At 44.7% G+C, this 21,365-nt stretch overlaps 1 protein-coding gene across 1 annotated transcript; it reads left to right on the top strand.

Annotated features, from left to right (window-relative positions):
• The first annotated feature begins 786 nt into the window (after positions 1–786).
• LOC144000400 (3-oxoacyl-[acyl-carrier-protein] reductase FabG-like) lies at positions 787–20,841 on the top strand. Its single transcript, XM_077494213.1, has 8 exons — positions 787–900; positions 6,406–6,576; positions 6,849–7,027; positions 7,636–7,729; positions 12,431–12,500; positions 13,521–13,557; positions 16,162–16,225; positions 20,588–20,841. Exons 1-8 carry the CDS (start codon positions 880–882, stop codon positions 20,741–20,743), a joined length of 792 nt encoding a protein of 263 aa, XP_077350339.1. The 5' UTR covers positions 787–879; the 3' UTR covers positions 20,744–20,841.
• Positions 20,842–21,365: the final 524 nt, after the last annotated feature.

The following is a 21,365-nucleotide window of genomic DNA, read 5'->3' as shown; positions in this document are numbered from 1 at the left end:
TCCTGCTAAAAATCGCAGATCGCCGCCATGACCAGTAAAAACATAAAAAAATAAATAAAAGTCCATAAATCTATCCCATAATTTATAGAAGCTATAACTTTTACACAAACCAATCTTCTTTTTTTTACCAAAAATATGTAGAAGAATATATATTGGCCTAAACTGATGAAGACATTTTATTTTATTTTTTATTTTTTTTGTATATGTATTATAACATAAAGGCTTTTACAGGCCTTTTATCACTAGAAATAGCGCCTGAAAAACACCTCCCATGCCTCCCCAGTATGAAGCCCGAGTGATTTCACACTGGGGGGGCGGCGCGCTTGCGGGACGTTACTAAACGGTTACTTAAATTATTATTTTTTTCGCTGGTACATGTCCACTATGGCAGTGCCATGCTGCCCATGCCCTTTAAAAATGGGGCAGAAATTAGTTTACAAGAATTTCCCACCTTTTGGCTTCACTATGGTTTGAATTAAAGATCAAATTTTCCTGACTTCATAGCGCGCCCAACTAATCCCCCCCCGCAAAAGTGAACCCGAGCCCAGCCACTCATCACTACTGCCTAGGATGTAGGCCTTGGTCTTTCCTGTAAGTTTTTTGCATTTATTATTATTATTATTATTATTATTACTGCTCCTAAAGTTGAGAAGATGAATATAATAAATGATAGCTATGTCCAAGTGCAAGTTTGCAGCTTCCAGCAGAGACTTCCCAGACGGGTTCTCCGGCTTTTCACTCACAGAAAGTGCCCCGAGAAAGCAATTAAAGAAAAAATGTCCACCCAGAACTTCTACATTCTTTCAGCGGTTAAGCGGGTAAAAGCTCCGCCGGTCAGTGCTGAGTGTCAATATAGTTCTGACCTGGACTGGAGAAGACATGGCTGCACAGCAGGAACAGGTGAGTGGTGTGTGAATGTATGGTATGTGAATGTACAGTGAGTGAATGTACAGTGAGTGAATGTACGGTGTGTGAATGTATGATGTGTGAATGTACCTTGCAGTGGCGTAACTAGAACCTCCAGGGCCCCGATGCAAGAAACCATGAAGGGCCCCCCTGAACCCCAGCCAGGGCCCTTCCCTCCGAGTCCAGTGGTGGAACTCCAGGGCATGGTCACAGGTATGACCTTTGTGAGCCCTGTAGTTCCACCACTGGCATCAGTAGTTTTTTTTTATTTATTTTATTTTTAGGTGCCCCATTGGGGGACTGTCCCTAGGCAGGATGGGGTCCCCAGAACAGATGAGGTCCTTTTCTCCAGGGCAGATGAAGTTTCTGCCCCCAGGTGAGAAGAGATGGGGGTCCCTGTCCCCATGTGAGAAGGGGCCCCTGTCCCCAGGGGGAGATGGAGGGGGTATGTAATGGTGTGTGGGGGATGGGGTCCTCTCACTCACCATGACCAAGCTGTAGTGTAGGCGGTGCACTCATCCATGTTGGCCTGGGCTCCATCCAGTGTGCTGGACAGGCGATCAGCATATCTCCCAGAAAGACCTTTCATCATCTGTGTATGACGGGGAAAGAGGGGGCCTGGCAGACAAGCCTGCAGTGTCCTCCGGTGGAGCCAGCTATCATAGGTCTGTGTGCTTAAAGTTTGTTTACCCGGGAGAAGTATGCATGGAGCAGGAGAGGGGTACTCTGAGGAGCCGGCCAAGAACACAGGTCATGTGGGGAATGCACAACTAAAGAGCAGCCAGTGCGACAGTCGAGCATGGAGCCCTGCTAGTCACCCTCCACCTCCAGCCACCCGTGTGCATGGTGCACTGGTACCCCTAGCTGCCTATGCTGCTGCTGGCCATATGTAGAGGGGGCTGCATGGGCCCCCTGCAGCACAGGGCCCAGTTGCGGTTGCAACTGCTGCACCCCCTATAGTTACGCCCCTGGTACCTTGAGTGTAATCCTGCGTACACGCGACTGGACTTTCCGGGAGACTAGGTCCGACGGTCTTCCCGACTGACTTTCGGCGGAGTTCCGACGGACTTTCCAATACGGACGGACTTGGCCACACATGACCGGACTAAGTCCGTTCGAAAGTCCGTTCCTTTTGAAAGCGACGACGTAAGACGGGACTAAACAAGGAAGTTCAATAGCCAGTAGCCAATAGCTTCCCTTGCGTCGTATTTGGTCCGTCAGTATTTGGCACACAGACGAACAGATTTCCCGATTTTAGTCCGTCGGAATTGAGTCCATCAGATAGATTTAAAACATGTTCTATTTCTAGGTCCGTTTTTTTTTTTTTTTTTTTTAAACTATCGGACTAGCCCACAGACGATCAGATTGTCCGACAAACTGATCCCTTCGGACCTAGTCTGCTGGAAAATCCGGTCGTGTGTGTACACGGCATCAGTGTGCAATGTGTCATTAGGACTGTAGTATGTCACCCTAAAACAAAGAAAAGGGGGTGCGCCAACCTTGTGCATTACCCAACTAGTATCTCTAATAATGTATAAAAAAGCATAGTAGATACAAAGCAACCAGGTCACCGAAATGGTTCCCAGCTGGTCAAAGCCCATCAGTGCCACCTATCAGTGCCCATCAGTGCCACCCAGGGCCCATTTCAGTGCATTCCTCTCCCACTCTGCATTTTCCGGCTGCTTAAAGTCCTGGCTGCCTGCCGCTGTGGCTGCCTGTTTCCTTCGTTTCCTTTCTCCGCTTAGCTACCCACTCAGTATTCGTCCCCAGAGAGATGGAGGGCGGGAGACAGGCTGCGAGGAGGGCGGCGGTAACAGGTATCTGACAAAGTCCAGGAGGATAGGGAAGGCGGAATTCATGGTGGCTGCAGCACAGGTGGGGGGTGGGTGATATATTGATATCTTTATATACTGAAGTGTAATGTACATTACTAGGTCACATAGTTACGTAGTTAGTCAGGCCAACAAAAAAAAAAGACACAAGTCCATCTAGTTCAACCAAAAATAAATAAATAAATACATTCCCATATACACAATCCTTCACCTACAGTTGATCCAGAGGAAGGTGATAAACCCCAGCAAAGCATGATCCAATTTGCTAGCAGGAGAAGAAATTCCTTCCTGATCCTCCGAGAGGCAATCAGATGTTCCCTGGATCAACTTTACCTATAAATGTCAGTACCCCGTTATATTATGTACACCTAGGAAAGTATCCAGGCCTTTTTTAAAGCAATCTACTAAGCTGGCCAGAACCACCTCTGGAGGGAATCTATTCCACATTTTCATAGCTCTTACTGTGAAGAAATCTTTCCGTATTTGGAAATTATTTTTTTTTTCCTCTAGACGTAATGAGTGTCCCCTTGTCCTCTGTGATGACCTTAAAGGGAATAACTCAACACCAAGTTCACTATATGGACCACTTATGTATTTATACATGGAGATCATATCCCCCCTTATGTATTTATACATGGAGATCATATCCCTCCGTATGTATTTATACATGGAGATCATATCCCCCTTATGTATTTATACATGGAGATCATATCCCCCTTATGTATTTATACATGGTGATCATATCCCCCCTTATGTATTTATACATGGAGATCATATCCCCCCTTATGTATTTATACATGGAGATCATATCCCCCTTATGTATTTATACATGGAGATCATATCCCCCTTTATGTATTTAGACATGGAGATCATATCCCCCTTATGTATTTATACATGGAGATCATATCCCCCTTTATGTATTTAGACATGTTGATCATATCCCCCCTTAATCTCCTCTTCTCAAGAGAGAATAAATTCAGTTCCTCTAATCTTTCCTCAAAGCTGAGCTCCTCCATGTCTCTTTGGTTGCTCTTCTCTGCACTTTCTCCAGTTCCCCGATATCCTTTTTGAGAACTGGAGCCCAAAACTGAGCTGCATATTCCAGATGAGGTCTTACTAATGATTTGTACAGATGACGTCTCTCTCTCTCTGGAGTCCATACCTCTCTAATTACAAGAAAGGACTTTTCTCTCTTTGCAAACTGTAGCTTGGCATTGCATGCTATTATTGAGCTTATGATCTACCAAAACCCCCAGATCCTTCTCCACTATGGATCCCCCCAGATCCTTCTCCACTATGGATCCCCCCCAGTTGTACTCCCCCTAGTATGTATAAAGCATGCATATTCTTAGCCCCCAAAGGCATAACACAATCTCTTGCCCTCTGTGGGGTCCCTCTTGATTCCCTCACTGGGGCACCTCTCAGCTCTAAAGCCCTCCATGGGGCTTGTTTTGACTCTTAGTCCCCTCCGGGGCCTGTCTTGGCTATATGGCGTTCCAAGGGGCCCATAATGGCTGTTTGGTCCCCTGTGGGGCTGTCTTGGCTCTGTGGGAAAAGCGTCCCTTTTTATACGCATTGGGGTTGATTTACTTAGGCTCCATTCCCATGTGTACGACTCCAAAGTTGTGCTGACTTTGGAGAGCAACATTGATGCAACCTTGTATGGGTGCAACTTGGATCAAATTTTGGCTTTGACCAGTGATAAAGGACAACTGTTGCACAACTGTTACATTGTATAACATTCAGGTACAAATTACATGCAACTTTAGGGCCATAGACTTTAACGTTAACCCTCAAAAGTTGCATGAAAGTCGGACCAAAATAGTGCATGAACTACTATCAAGTTGCTGCAACATTAAGCTGCACATATATGAATAGTTATTATCATTACAAAATATGGGGCACGACTTGTCACGCAACCTTGATGTCCAAAGTTGAATGACAAGTCACGTAAATTGAATGGAGCCTTAAGCCCCATACACACTATCAGATTTTCTGCTGATTTTTGTCTTCAGATTTTCCAAAACCATGTAGTGCAAGGGTCTGCCTGATTGCATACAAATTGAAACCCCTAAGGTTTGACCTCATATTATATGGTTTTGGTAAATCTGAAGAAAAAAATCTGCAGAAAATCTGATAGTGTGTAAGGGGCTTAAGGCTCTGTTTCCACTACTGCGAGTTGTTGTGAGACTTGACACATGTGAAGTCGCATGACAAGTCAAAAATCCCTGTATTTCAATGGTCCTCATTTTAATTGGTGCAACTCAAGTCGCAGCGACTCCAAAAAAGTGTTGTTCTCACATGGTTCTCACCGGTCACATGACATCGCATCAAAAATCACATTGCAAAGTCACACTGTAAATCTCACGACTTTGGGGTTGCAATAGTGGAAACCTAGCCTTAAGCTTTCTTCAATTAAAGCGGTTCTAAAGGCAGACATTTGTTTTATCTTAATGCATTCTATACATTAGGATAAACAAACCTTCTGTGTGCAGCAGCCTCCCTCAGCTCCCCTAGTACTTACCTGAGCACCATCTTGATCCAGCAAAGTTGTATGAAAGCCTCAGCTGTCCGCAGGCATGTACTGGCCATTGGGACTACCGGGAGTTTTCTGGTGGGCCGATGGCTCAGTGGGCCACTCTGATGTAAGGGGGCTGGTGATGGGACACTCTGATGTAAGGGGGTGCTGATGGCACACTCTGATGTAAGGGGGTTGGTGATGGACACTCTGATGTAAGGGAGTGCTGATGGGACACTCTGATGCAAGGGAGTGCTGGTGGGACACTCAAAATGTAAGTGGGCTGTTCTGGATGAAGTCCAGGGCCATATTTCTGTCCCAGTCCAGCCCTGGCTGCCCGGGACTGTCCCTCCTGATTGGCTGAGACACAGCAGCAGGCGCCCTTAGTGCCCGCTGCTATCAATCAAAATCAGTGAGCCAATTAGGAGAGGGGGGGGTGGGGCCAAGCTATGGCTCTGTGTCTGAATGGGCACAGGTAGCTGTGACTCGGTTTAGGCGCCCCCCATAGCAAGCTGCTTGCTGTGGGGGGCAGGAGGAAGGTGCCAGGAGTGCCGACGAGGAACCCGAGAAGAGGAGGATCTGGGCTGCTCTGTGTAAAACCATCACACAGAGCAGGCAAGTATAACATGTTTGTTATTTTTTAACAAAAATTTTAATTTCATATCATTTTACAGTTTGACAAAAATCCTGGGAGCTGATTCTCCAGTTTTAGTAAATCATCCCCATTATGTTGTGTTTACAGAATGCAGATGGAACGTATTATCAGGAAAGTAAACTGTGTGTGATATGAAACGTTCTGTTAGCTACAATGTAATATTTCTAATAGATATAAATTACTGGGGGTGAGCAGAGTTGTCAGAGCTTCACAAACTTCTATAGGAATTTCCCCAGTTGACTACAAATCCAGAGGTGGATACACAAGCTGCAGCGGGTAGAGGGGGCACATGTCTCTGGGCCTCCCAGCTGAATGCTCAGGAAACAAGGCCAAGGTCCTGTACCAATGTCTGCAGCCATTGGCACAGGAGGTGTGCTGTGCACAGAACTATCTGTCCCCCCCCCCCATCATGGTCACACATGCAGTTATTTCTGTAGCAGTTCCTGGGTTTTGTGTCCCTCCTCAGTTACTCCTTCATTCTGTGACCATTTCAGGTGATATCCCTGCAGGGGAAGGTGTGTGTGGTGACCGGAGCCAGCTCTGGGATTGGGGCTGGAACCGCTATCCATTTTGCTGGTCTGGGGGCTCGACTGACCCTAAATGGTAGAAACCAGGAGAAGCTGCAGGAGACGGCCCAGCGTTGCGAAGAGATCTCTGGCCTGAAGGTAACATGACATGTCATATGTACTCTACATGTGTGTGTCCTTCATTACTGTCCCCTCATCTATTCTCTCTGTGTGTCAGATTTATTAGTGTCCCCTCATCTCTTCTGTAAGTGTTACATTTACTACTGTCCCTTTATTTTGTCCAATGTGTGTTACATTTATTACTAACCCCTTCTATGTATCTCAATCATGCCAACTCATCTCTCCCCCCCCTATGTCCTTTACCACCCTTGGTTATCTGGTTATAAAACTTGTCTTTTTTTTTCTCACAGCCCCTCCTGGTCCCTGGAGATCTGACAGATGAGAAAGTTGTCCAGAAGATTGTAGAGGAGACAGTCGGTCACTTTGGACAGCTGGATGTGCTGGTGAACTGTGGGGGGATCCTGGTAAAGGGGACATTGGAGAACACCACACTGGAAGACTATGACCATGTGATGAACACCAACACACGGTAACGGAAGGTCTCATTCAATATGTAAGGGGGTGGTATGTGGTATGGACCATTAAAAACATTACATATACAGTATGGGGATTCAAATATTTATTAATACCCTAGAGAGAGCCAAAGCGGACAAACCATGGTCCACAAAGCCAAAATAAGAACCACGGAGAGCTGTACAGCGAAGGCAGGCCTCACAGAGCTTCATAGAGCTGAGGAGAGTCTGTGCAGGGTTGAAGAGCTGAGGAAGGCCACTTGAAGGGCCTAAAAGTCAAGAGGGACCCTACAAAGGGCAACAAAATGGAGATAAACTCATTTGAGTAGGACCTCCTGGCGGCAATTGAACCTCTCTGGAGTCTTGAGAGTCTAGAGTTCCTGATCTACAAATCAGCTGTGTCCATTATGAGGGGTTTCATGTGTTGGTCTCATGAAATTTACATTTATTGTTTTTTTTCATTTGTAATGGTGTAAAATGTATTCATCTCTGGGCATTTATTATTTTCTCAGACCAGCTGATTGGATTTATTATGCTCTGAACATTTTTGTATAATTTGACATTTTACACAACAGGAAGTGAGTGCGTATTGTAAAATAATCCACGTATCTGTGTACTTTTCCAGGTCTCTTTTCTATATGTCTCATCTGGCAGTGCCTCATCTCATCAAGACCAAAGGAAACATCGTCAACGTATCCAGCCTCTTAAGTCAGAGAACAGTATGAGTTTACCCTCTCCTCTATAAAAAATATATATCGGCTGCAGAATATTTTTGCTGTTTTCTGAGTGAGATATGATGCATTAAAAAACAGTGCACATATTTTGCTTCTGTATCTTCTTTTTTTTTGTAATCATGGAATGAACAAGAAGACACATTTATCTGAGAAAAACATATCATAATTAAGACTTGAAGCAGCATAACCAGGAACCGAGCATTAAGACAAATTTTAGCTTAGGTAAAGGTGGAGGATATCTATTTCTGTTTTCCATCCCCCCCCCCCCCCCATGGAGGTTACTGTTATGCAACCGGTGTGAGGGAGTAGCTTATAGGCTTGTTCCAGATCAGGACAACGTTAACGGTGTCCCATCATGTATGTTTCATGTGGTGACTGTATATTACATGTAGTGTGGCTCAAAGAATACTCAATTGACAAAGATAAAGAAGAGGGGAGGTGAGGGGCAAGAGGGAAAAAAACAGAAGAGAAAAAAAAAGGAAAAGAAAAGGGGGGAAGGGTTGACCTACAGAGGAAAATAAGAGGGGTGGTAGGGATAGCTAATAGGTAGTAAGCTACTTAGAGTAGACCCGCTCCTCATTGCCCTCCCAGGGATAGATAATGTCAATTGCCTGATGAATGTCAGCTACGGTTAAGGAACATAATGCTCGGTGGTTCTGAGTCCAGCATGACCAGGAAATTGCTAATTTTTTTTGTCCGTTCCTGAGATATATGGATCAATTCTTCTATCTCCTCTATCCTTGAGAGCCTGGTGAACCATTCTACAATCGTTGAAATGTGTGTGGAGCGCCAATGTATGGGGATGCAGAGACTGGGCACGTTCACCATATGCACAGCCAGTGACTTAAAATAGTCCTTTTCAGACAGGGTTGTGTGGTGTAGGAGAAATTGTGTGGGGGTTTAGTCCAGAGTGAATGTGGTAACATGTAATGTTACCACGTTCTTCCAAAAGGGTTTGAGTGGTTCACATTCCCACCAAACGTGGAGCATGGTGCCTTCTGTTTTCCCGCACCTCCAGAAAGTGTGGGATATGATGGGGTAAAATTTTTGAAGGTGTGAGGGTGTTCTGTACCATCTATTTACAAATTTGTAGCAATTTTCCTGAATCCCTATGTTCGGGGAGCCTTTATGAGTGTATTTGTAAATGGTGTCCCAGTCCTCTTCAGTGAGATGCTTCTGCATTTTCTATACTATGTGAATTATTGACAAACCTCGGCATTACCACATGGGGGGTGGTGGTGTGCCTGGGATTAGGCAAAAAGCCTCTTGCATATTGGGTCTCTAACAAAATGGCAGTAGTCCTTTATGTTTTCTGCCGTTGCACTATTATTTTCCCTATGTCTTTCCAGGTATTGCGCCTTTCCCTGTTTTCTCCCTGGTAGTGCACCTCTCCCTGTTTTCTCCCTGGCAGTGCACCTCTCCCTGTTTTCTCCCTGGTAGTGCTCCTTTCCCTTCATTCTCCCCGGCAGTGCTCCACTCCCTGTGTTCCCAATGGCAGTGCTCCTTTCCCTCCATTCTCCCCCTGGGCTGGGCTTCTTTCCATGTGTTCTCTCTGGCTGTACTTATTTTCCCCTGTGTTCTCCCCAAAAGTACTCCTTTCCCTGTGTCCTCTTTTTCAGTATTGCTTTCCTTGTGTTATTCTCTGCAGTCCTTCTTTCTCTGTGTTCTCTCCAGCAATACTTCTTTCCCTATGTCCTTCCCAGCATGTGCTTTTTTTCCTTGCCTCCTCCCCAGCAGTACTCTTCCTTTTTCTGTGTTCTCTCTGGCAATAATCTTTTATCCGTGTTTTTCCTGGCAGTACTCCTTTCTCTGTGTCCTTCCCAGCACTATTCCTTTCCCTATGCCCTGCCTAGAAGTACTCCTGTTTCCTGGCAGTACTCATTTTCTATGTTTTTCTTGGCTGTACTCTTCTCTGCAGCACCACTTTCCCTTTGTTCTCCCCAGCAAAGTAGAAGTGATCACATATATCATCTATATGCATTGGACATATGATTAGTTATACACGTGTACTTGTGTCGGTGTGAGACCCCCGCCACCATGTGAATGTAGGTAGAAATGACACCGGATTCTGAAATGTTTTTAAAGCTCCAGATTGTGGACTGTAAGCGGAGAAAGCTCTGTTTTAAGTTTTCTCATGGTTTGGTAATCCCATATTTGGGCCTGGAGTATGAAGGTTTTGAAGTGTCTTGTGTGTGAAGAAACCTTCAATCCTGTATCCACACTTTGTAGGACACCTCAGGCCTGTGTGAGTGTACTGGTTTGCATGATCGTTATAAGCCTAGTCGTTAGGAGTTCCCTTGTTTACAAGGTATATGGTTTATTGGGAGCTCAGTACACCAGCGTGATATATCCCTCCAGCTTGTGGCAGCAAGATGTCCTGGCTCCTTCTCCACTTAATGCTGTGCAATGTGAATAAAATACATATGTTGTCAAACAAACTAGTTACCCCTTCAAGGGGAGTACCATCAACTATTTGATAGTCAAACACCTTTGCAATGGTTTACCTAGAATGGTTTGGAAGAGTTTACCTAGAATGGTTTGGAACAGTTTATCTAGAATGGTTTGACACATTTTATCTAAAATGGTTTCGGACAGTTTATCTAAAATGGTTTGGAATTGATTACCTAGAATAGTTTGGCTAGAATAGTTTGGGACAGTTTACCTAGATTTGTTTGGAATGGAATGGTCTACCTAGAATGTTTTAGAATGGTTTACCTAGAATGGTTTGGAACCGTTAACCTAGACCGGTTTGAAATGGTTGACCTAGAATGGTTTGGATTGGTTTACTTTTAAAGGTTTGGAATTTAACTATTTACCTAGAATAGTTTTGAACAGTTTATGTAGAATGGTTTGGAACAGTTTACGTAGAATAGTTTGGAACAGTTTACCTAGAATGGTTTGGAATGGTTGACCTAGAAATGTTTGGATTGGTTTACTTAGAAAGGTTTGGAATTGAACCATTTACCTAGAATGATTTGGAACAGTTTACCTAGAATGGCTTGGAATTGAACCATTAACCTAGAATTGTTTAGAATGGTTTACCTAGAACGATTTGGAACAGTTTGCCTAGAATGTTTTGGAATGCTTTACCTAGAATGGTCTGGAATGGTTTACCTAGAATGGTCTGGAATGGTTTACCTAGAATGGTTTGGAATGGTTTACCTAGAGGGGTTTGGAACAGTTTGCCTAGAATGATTTGGAACAGTTTGCCTAGAATGGTTTGGAATGGTTTACCTAGAATGGTTTGGAATGGTTTACCTAGAATGGTTTGGAATGCTTTGCCTAGAATGGTTTGGAATGCTTTGCCTAGAATGGTTTGGAATGGTTTACCTAGAATGGTTTGGAATGGTTTACCTAGAATGGTTTGGAACAGTTTGCCTAGAATGATTTGGAACAGTTTGCCTAGAATGATTTGGAACAGTTTGCCTAGAATGGTTTGGAATGGTTTACCTAGAATTGTTTGGAATTCTTTGCCCAGAATGGTTTGAAATGGTTTACCTAGAATGGTTTGGAATGCTTTGCCTAGAATGGTTTGGAATGCTTTGCCTAGAATGGTTTGGAACAGTTTGCCTAGAATGATTTGGAACAGTTTGCCTAGAATGATTTGGAACAGTTTGCCTAGAATGATTTGGAACAGTTTGCCTAGAATGGTTTGGAATGGTTTACCCAGAATGGTTTGAAATGGTTTACCTAGAATGGTTTGGAATGGTTTACCTAGAATGGTTTGGAATGCTTTACCTAGAATGGTTTGGAATGCTTTGCCTAGAATGGTTTGGAATGCTTTGCCTAGAATGGTTTGGAACAGTTTGCCTAGAATGATTTGGAACAGTTTGCCTAGAATGATTTGGAACAGTTTGCCTAGAATGGTTTGGAATGGTTTACCTAGAATGGTTTGGAACAGTTTGCCTAGAATTCTTTCTTTCTTCTGGCAACTCGATCACGTAGCCCATCTTATTGTGCGTCTTGAAAAAGCCACACCACATGTTTTCAGAGAGTCCCGTATTTTACTTGAAGTTACTGGTGGCTTTTTCTTTGCATCCCAAACCATTTTCCTGGCAGTTGTGGCTGAAATTTTAGTTGGTCTACCTGACCGTCGTTTGGTTTTAGTAGAACCCCTAATTTTCCACTTCTTGATTAGAGTTTGAACACTGCTGATTGGAATTCTCAATTCCTTGGATATCTTTTTATATCCCTTTCCTGTTTTATACAGTTCAACTACCTTTTCCCCGCAGATCCTTTGACAATTCTTTTGCTTTCCCCATGACTCAGAATTCAGAAACCTCAGTGCAGCACTGGATGAAAGATGCAAGGGTCTGTCAGGAGTCCAGAAAAGTATTGAACTTTTATACACACACACTAATTACAAGCAAATAGATCACAGGTCTATTTAATAGCCATTGAAAGCCCCTTGTGTCAACTTGTGTGCATGTTATCAGGCCAAAATTAACCAGGGTATGTAAACTTTTGATCAGGGTCATTTAGGTAGTTTCTGTTGATTTAAAAAGAGTAAACACAGCTGATTGATAATAAATGGCTTCAGCCAAACACCAACCATGAGTGAAAGAAAAGTTTTTGTGTTATCATTCATATTCTCTGAAAAATGGCCAAGAAATCTGTCAGGGTATGTAAACTTATGAGCACAGCTGTATGTGCCAGCATTTCCGATTGTCCCCGTTTGTTTTTAAGGTCCCGGGCTGTGTGGCTTACTGCACGTCCAAGTCGGCGGTGGATCATATGACGAGAAGTGCCGCTCGAGGTGAGTAGAATATTTCTCAGTCAAGATGACATAATCCCAAATATGAGCTGTATTTGTGGCTGGTAGTGCATGAAAATCCCATGAAGATATAACTTGTATATATTGAGAATGTATTGGACTTTCCTATGGTGTAACCTAAAACAAGACTGCCAGCGTTGGCAACCATTTTAGGGAAGGCTTAGCCTCGGTCCAATGCTGTGGCTCTCCCTGCCACCTCTAGGACTGAGAATTGGATGTGGAATTCCCTTCCACAGGCGGTGGTCTCAGCGAGGGGCATTGATAGTTTCAAGAAACTATTGGATAAGCACCTTAACAACGGTGACATACAGGGATATACAATGTAATACTGACATGTAATCACACACATAAGTTGGACTTGTGTCTTTTTTCAACCTCACCAGCATCCATAGGGGGCGTAGGAGTGCCGCCCCTCTCTACTGCACCGCTCTATCACCAATAGATAGATTCATGCATTGCAGGGGCCGGACACCTGAATAGGGGGTGTCAGTGGCGACCATAGATAGATGCATGCAATACACGAATTTATTTATGGTGAGAGAAAGGTGACAGGAGAGAGGGGGCGGCGCTCCTGTGCCCTTTATGGATGCCACTGATGGAGATCCGACCAGTTCCAGCACTTCCCATCGCAGGGTGTCAGAGATAAGCTGCTTCCTCTCAGTTATCAGCGGTGTTGTCACCCTGCAGAGCAGATTCTTTATTTTTTAGCCCGATCAGGTCTGCAGGGAGCATATCTAAGCATCCCAACTGCCAACTGAAATAGCCGGAACAGGAAGCTGACAACATTGTCGCTAATTGAGAGACAGCAGCTTAGTGTGGTCAGCCTGGAATAGGAAGTGCTGTAGCTGGCAGGATCTCCACATAACAAACTAAACGACTAAATAAAACAATTTTTATTAAGAAAACTGTATACAATGGGACATAATGTAGAACATAGTGTACATTTGTTTAGTAAAAGTCTTCCATTAAAATCACATTGACTGAGTTTTTGTTTTTCTCTAGAGTTGGGCAGTAAGCAGGTCCGAGTCAATGCCGTTTGGTGAGTAGAATTGCCAAAATATGACTATATGTACTGTGTGGACTCTATGCCACGAAGATCTAAGGTGGTTCTCAGAGATTTTGTTCCATATTGACATGATGGCTGCAGATTTGTCGGCTGCACATCCATGATGCCAAATTCCTGTTCCACCACATCCCACATTGGATTGAGATGTGGTGAGGATGGAGGCCATTGGAGGACAGGGACCTCATTGTCCAGTGGTGAGATGATTGGAGCTTTGTGACATGGTGCATTATCCTGCTGGAAGGAGCCATCAGAAGATGGGGATACTGTAGTCCTAAAGGGATGGACATGGTCAGCAACAATACTCAGGTAGACCGTGGTGTATAAACCATGCTCAGTTGGTACTAAGGGGCCCAAAGTGTCCCGAGAAAATATCCCCCACGCCATTACACCCCCACCACCAGCCTGAACCGGTGATAGCCCATCCCCCACACGATTACACCCCCACCACCAGCCTGAACCGGTGATACCCCATCCCCCACATCATTACACCCCCACCACCAGCCTGAACCGGTGATAGCCCATCCCCCACACCATTACACCCCCACCACCAGCCTGAACCAGTGATAGCCCATCCTCCACACGATTACACCCCCACCACCAGCCTGAACTGGTGATACCCCATCCCCCACACCATTATACCCCCACCACCAGCCTGAACCGGTGATACAAGGCAGGATGGATCCATGCGCCAAATTCTGACCCCACCATCTGAATGTCGGAGCTGAAATCCAGACTCATCAGACCAGGCAACGTTTTTCCAATCTTCTATTGTCCAATTTTGGTGATCCTGTGCCAATTGTAGCCTCAGTTTCCTCAAAGATCTACGACTTTTTCTATGTACACAAAAGGCCGATTTCTCCCAAATATTGTTCATAAATCCGTCTAAATCTGTGTTAGTGAGCACTTCTCCTTTGCCGAGGTAATCCAACCACCTCACAGGTGTGGCATATCAAGATGCCGATTAGACAGCATGATTATTGCACAGGTGTGCCTTAGGCTGGCCACAATAAAAGGTCACTCTAAAATGTAAGGGCGACAGTTCTGGTGGACATTCCTGCAGTTAGCATGCCAATTGCATGCTCCCTCAAAACCTGCGACATCTGTGGCATTGGGCTGTGTGATAAAACTGCACATTTTAGAGTGGCCTTTTATTGTGGCCAACCTAAGGCATACCTGTGCAATAATCATGCAGGTGCAGTTGGACTGCCTTCCTGAAGAAGGACATGCAGCTTGCTCATGACTGTACACCTGCCATGACCATGATACTTTGCTTCTCGGTCACGCCAAAATCCCCTGTTGTATTTGGTGGGCTATACCTCTGCTGAATGTGACTCATTCAAGTATGTAAGGCTATGCTGCAAACCATAAATTGCCCCCCCAGTCATCTGTCAACTGCCCCCTGAAAAATGTTCCACTGTGGGTATGTTTTCAGAGGGGTATCAAGGGCTGTTTGTCAGGGTGGGGCTTAGCCCTTCCTTCTCTGAGCTGGCCGCTCATCTGTCGGCTAATTGCCAGCTCCTATCTCTCCACAGTTACTCAGCTGTTGATGATGCTGCTCGTCAGTCCTGCCTACTTAAGCCGTCCAGTCCAGAGGAGCTCTGCCTTCTCCTTGGTCAACATCACAGAGACTATCTCCTGTGATCCTGTTCAAGATTTGCTTTGCTGACATCCCTTTTGGCTCCAGATCCTGCTTGCTGTTCCACTACATTGATCCCTGACTTCTGGCTTAGCTGACTATCCTTTCCGGTTACTGAAATTTGGCTATGCTTTGACTACATTTGTTCTTTTTACTTTTATTATTAAACAAGTGTGATTTAACTGTACTTCTGTCTCGGCCTGATTTCATGGTCTCTGATACTGCTGTCCTCTGAATGAGGCCTAATGCCACGTAGAAACACGAGCAGAAAAATCTTGGATGGTTTTTCCGACGGAATTCCGCTCAAACTTGGCTTGCATACACGCGGTCACACAAAAGTTCTCTGAACATTTTAGACCGCCGAGAGCGCGGCGACGTACAAAAACACTACGACGAGCCGAGAAAATGAAGTTCAATGCTTCTGAGCATGCGTCGAATTGTTTCTGAGCATGCGTAGGAATTTTGCGTGTCAGAATTGCTACAGGCGATCGGAATTTTCGATCGGAACTTTTTACATCGGAAAAATAGAGAATATGCTTTCAATCTTTTGCTGGCGGAAACTCCACCAACAAAAGTCAGATGGAGCATACACACGGTAGTAATATCCGACCAAAAGCTCACATCGGACTTTTGCTGGCTGAATTTCCGATCGTGTGTACGAGGCATTAGAGTGTTAATACATAGCCTGACCCTTGGCATCAGATCAGAATGAAAGTGTCCAAAAGAGGATGCATACATTAGAAAATATCCTTATTATATGTATAGTGACATGATAGAATCAGGTAAACCAGTTTTTAAATACGGAGTAAGATTTGTGGTTATTGTTGGGATCAGATGCTAAAACGTTATGCTATATATATTGACAAGAAGGAAGGAGAAATGAAAGGGTGGTCATTCTTCTCCGCATGCTCCAGCTGACGATGTCTCTGCTTCTTTTCCAGTCCCGGGGTGATTGTAACTGAAGTTCACAAGCGGGCCGGAATGAGTGAAGAGCAGTACCAGGAGGTACGTAGATGGAGGCGCTTGCCCCGTGTATGACTATTGAGACACCCAAGATTAATTTTTCTAGCCAGACTATGGGGAGCATACTATGACTACCGGGACCATGTCTGGATAATGTTAGGTGTATATATAGACAAGGTCCAACAAAGATTGGGGGCTGTACACATGACTGTTGAGTGAAGCATTTGTTGGTGAACGTGGCCTCCAGCTTCTAATAACAATCATAATCATGTCTGGCTGGGAAATGTAAAGAGAACCTGTTATCAGGGCCGTCTTTAATATTGATTGGACCCTGGGCAAAAAACTTTTCTTGCCCCCCCCCCCCCATGCAGTTTTGCTCTCCACCTGCTCTGAGACATACAATAAATAGCAGCTAGACTCAAAATCAGTTTACTGAATCAGATCAGGCAGCTATTGTGATTGGTTGCCAGAGGTTACAGTGTATCATTACTGCTCACTGACTGGTTGCTAGAGGTTACAGCACACATTACCGCTCACTGATTAGTTACTAGAGGTTACAGCACATGATTTCTGCTTGTTGAGATTACTGTACAGTAATACTGCTCACTGATTCTTTGCTAGAGGTTACAGCACATCATCTCCTCACTCCAGGGGTCATGCTATACATATGGATGCCGCCTTTATTTACATATCTATGCCGCCGTATGCTGCTATTTACATATGAATGCCGGTTATTTACATATAAACACAGGGTCTGCGGGTGAGTCATCTGTACACAACAATAGGGCTGAGCTGGGCAGCATTAGTAGCAGCACTTCACACTGAGATATCGGGACACAGCAAGAGACAACAACATTTAAACTGGGATAGTTGGCAAGTATGAGGCTTTTGGGCCCCACAACAATGACAGGGCCCTGGGCAGCTGCCCCTTTTGCCCTTCCTTTAAAACGACCATGCCTGTTATAATAGAAATATAGGGCCTGCTGTTAAAAACTTGGGATCCAGGGCTGTCATCCTGATTTATATGGTCTGTCTTTTGGGGTTTTTTTTTCACAATCAAAAGGATTTATTGAAGCTTAAGAATCAAACATTAGACATTGATGTACATGAATCGAAAAACAGAAGATAACAAATGTCATATGTTTTTCTATAATGTAGCATTTTGAAGCCCTTAGGTCACAAATTCCATTTTTATTTCTAGAGTTTCCCCAAATGCCTCAACAAAAGGGCTCAGCAAAATATAACTGGGACATCCTAGATGTACATTTCTCATCTGAGGCCAAATAATACCCCCGGAGCCTTCACCGTTATCCCTGAACTCCAGGCAAACCGCTAAATACACGGATGAAATGCATACACATACAGTATATGGGGCCCACTTACAGGTCTTGTCCACCCCCCCAGCCTGTAACTTAAGGCAGAGGCCCTGACATTTTTTTTTTAAAGTCAGCAGCTACAAATACTGCAGCTGCTGACTTTTAAAATATGGACACTTACCTGTCTAGGGTGCCCGCGATGCCGGCACCCAAAGTCGATCTGTCCCTCGGCTCTCGGGCGGAGGCACCGCCATCTTCGGTAAGGGAATCAGGAAGTGAAGCATTGCGGTCTCACAGCCTGGTTCCCTACTGTGCATGCACAAGTCGCGTTGCATGATCCCAGAGGTCCCTGCTGTCTTCTGGGAACTGTGTGTCTCCCAGAAGACAGCGGGGGGGGGACGGGGGGACGGAGGAGGCACCGGATATGGCATAGATATCCATGGATATCTATGCTCGGAAGTGGGAGCAAATACCTGTATTATACAGGTATCTGCTCGCCCCTCCCCCTGAAAGGTGCCAAATGTGACACTGGAAGGGGGGAGGATTCTGAAAAGCGGAAGTGCAATTTTTGTGCGGAACTCCGCTTTAAAAGTGGGGTGAGAAGTGGCAGACTGATGAGCTCATTTCTCAGCATGACCCTTGTTAGCAATGTAGCATCATTGATTGGCTTCTTGTGCCTTCTTTAGTCTGAGCTCTGATATCAGGTAAAATCTAAGGAGAGCCGGTTCACACTGCAGGCGATGCGAGGCGACACCGACTTGCCTCGCCGCGACCTGCCGCGACCTCAGCGGCAACTTGCAGATGACTTCTGTGTAGAAGTTAATGCAAGTCGCCCCGAGGTCGCCCGAAAGTAGTACAGGAACCTTTTTTCTGAGTCGGAGCGACTCGAGTTGCTCCTCTTAGAACGGTTCCATTGTACAGAACGGGGGCGACTTGTCAGATCGTGGCGAGGCAAGTCGTGTCGCCTCGCATCGCCCGCAGTGTGAACCGGCTCTTACACTTCTTGTGCAGTATGTATAAAAATACATTCAACAATGTAATAACAAAAAATATTTGTTTTGATTTGCATTTATTGGCATTGATCCCTCAGCTCCTGCTCTCCTCGTGTCTTGGCATTGATCTCTCAGCTATGTTTCCCCTTGTTTCTTGGTTCTTCTGATCTCTCAGCTCTTTTTCTCCTCTTGTCTTGGCATTGATTTCTCAGCTATTTCTTTGCTAATGTGTTGTCATTGGTCTCTCATCTTCTTCTCTCTTCATGTCTTGGCATTGGTCTCTCATCTTCTCTCCTCATGTCTTGGCATTGGTCTCTCATCTTCTCTCCTCATGTCTTGGCATAAGTCTCTCATCTTCTTCTCTCCTCATGTCTTGGCATTGGTCTCATCTTCTCTCCTCATGTCTTGGCATTGGTCTCTCATCTTCTCTCCTCATGTCTTGGCATTGGTCTCTCATCTTCTTCTCTCCTCATGTCTTGGTATTGATCTCTCATGTTCTTCTCTCCTCATGTCTTGGCATTGGTCTCTCATCTTCTCTCCTCATGTCTTGGCATTGGTCTCTCATCTTCTTCTCTCCTCATGTCTTGTCATTGGTCTCTCATCTTCTTCTCTCCTCATGTCTTGGCATTGGTCTCTCATCTTCTTCTCTCCTCATGTCTTGGCATTGGTCTCTCATCTTCTTCTCTCCTCATGTACAGTTTTGGTGTTGATCTCTTCTTTCTTTGTGTCCTCACATTGATCTCTCAGCTCCATCTCTCCTTGTGTCTTGGTATTGACCTTGCATCTTCTTCTTTCCTCATGTCTTGGTATTGGTCTCTCAGCTCTTTCGTCTTCTTATGTCTTGGTATTGGTCTCTCATCTTCTTCTCTCCTCCTTTCTTGGTATTGAGCTCTTAGCTCCTTCTCCCCTCATGCCTTGACATTGATTTCTCAGTTCCTTCTTCTCCTTATGTCTTGGTATTGATCTCTCATCTTTTTATCTCCTCATGTATTGGTAGTGATCTCTCAGCATCTTCTTTCCTAGTGTCTTGGTATTGTTCTCTTAGCTTATTCTCTTCTTGTCCTGGCATTGATCTCTCATCTTCTTCTCTCCTCATTTCTTGGTATTGATCTCTCAGTTCCCTTTCTCCTGATGTTCTGACACTGATCTCTCAGCTACTTCTCTCCTTAAATCTTAGCACTGATCTCTCTACCCCCTTCTCTCCTCGTGTCTTAGCACTGATTTCTCAGTTCCTGCTCTCCTTGTGTTCTGACACCAATTTCTCAATTACTTCTCTTCTTATTTCTTAGCACTGATCTCTCAGCTCCTCCTTCTCCTTATGTCTTGCCATTGATCTCCCATATTCTTCTCTTCTTATGTCTTGGCATTGATCTCTCATCTTCTGCTCTCCTAGTTTCTTGGTATTGAACTCTCAGCTCCCTTTCTCCTCATGCCTTGGCATTGATCTCTCAGCTACTTCTCTCCTTGAGTCTTAGCTCTGATCTCTCAGTTACCTCTCTCCTTGTGTCCTAGCACTGATCTATTGGCTTCTTCTTCTCCTTGTGTCTTTGCATTGATCTCCCATATTCTTCTCTCCTCATGTATTGGTATTAATCTCTCAACTTCTTCTCTCGTAGTGTCTTGGTATTGTTCACTCAGCTCCTTCTTTCCTCATGTCTTGGTATTGACCTCCTCAGCTACTTCTCTTCTTGTGTCTTGGCATTGAACTCTTATCTTTTATCTCTTGGCATTGATCTCTCAGCTCGTTCTCTCCTCATGTCTTGGCACTCATCTCTCAGTTCCTGCTCTCCTTGTGTCTTAGCACTGATCTCTCAGTTACTTCTTCTCCTTGTGTCTTGGCATTGATCTCCCATATTCTTCTCTCCTCGTGTATTGGTATAAATCTCTCAACTTCTTCTCTCCTGGTGTCTTGGTATTGACCTCCTCAGCTTATTCTTTCCTCATGTCTTGGTATATTGACCACTCAGCTCCTTCTCTTCTTGTGTCTTGGCATTGAACTCTTATCTTTTATCTCTTTCCATGTCTTGGTATTGACCTCTCAGCTCCTTCTCTCCTCATATCTTGGCACTCATCTCTCAGCTCCTTGTCTCTTCCAGTTCCTGAAGCACACAAAGGAAATGAATGCCGTGGGACGGCCTGGCACAGTGGAGGAAGTTGCCCGGACAATCGCTTTCCTGGCGTCAGATGCAGCTTCTTTTATCACTGGAGTGGCATTGCTCGTGGATGGTGGCCAACATATCATGTGTCCATGATAAATCAACGGATAGCAGAGAAAATCCTAATATTATAGAGCTGCCTGAGTTTTTATGTGCAATCAATTCATCTTTAATAAAACAATTCATGTCTGCCACATATTTGTTTTTATTTTGTACATTCTCTCTAATTTTACCTTCATATCCTCATGTCCATAGCTAGTGATGAGGAACCGATTCAGAGTTAGTGCATAGTGTTCTATATATTACATATGTGTGAAAAATGATGTGCCCAAAAACAGCTCCCTGATTCCAGAACTTTACAATTCTCTCCTGGCGGGCATAGATTCAGGAGATTCCAAACATTTTTATGGCTGTCATACCAAAGCGTCTCAGGAATACAACTGGCGACCGTTTCATTCAAAGTGTGACACCTCTGAAAGCTCAAAATTGGCCTGGGCAGGAAGGGGGTGAAATTGCCCAGCAAGCAAGTGGTTAGGGAAGCATGGCAGGGGTATGTGATGTCCTATGCCTACATACATTTGCTAAAGGTGTTCCTCGATCCCATCTCAAAACATTAGGAGGTATGCAGATAGTGTCTTCTTTCCCACAGCCCCTCCTGGTCCCCAGAGATCTGACAGATGAGAAGGTCCTCCAGCGGAATGTAGAGGAGACAGTCGGT

Source organism: Lithobates pipiens, unplaced genomic scaffold (assembly GCF_037356315.1).
Source record: "Lithobates pipiens isolate NorthernLeopardFrog02 unplaced genomic scaffold, aLitPip1_a1.2 Scaffold_22, whole genome shotgun sequence".
NCBI classification, from domain to species: domain Eukaryota; kingdom Metazoa; phylum Chordata; class Amphibia; order Anura; family Ranidae; genus Lithobates; species Lithobates pipiens.
Note: the sequence above shows the minus strand (reverse complement) of the source record. Positions and strands in the feature narration are given on the sequence as shown.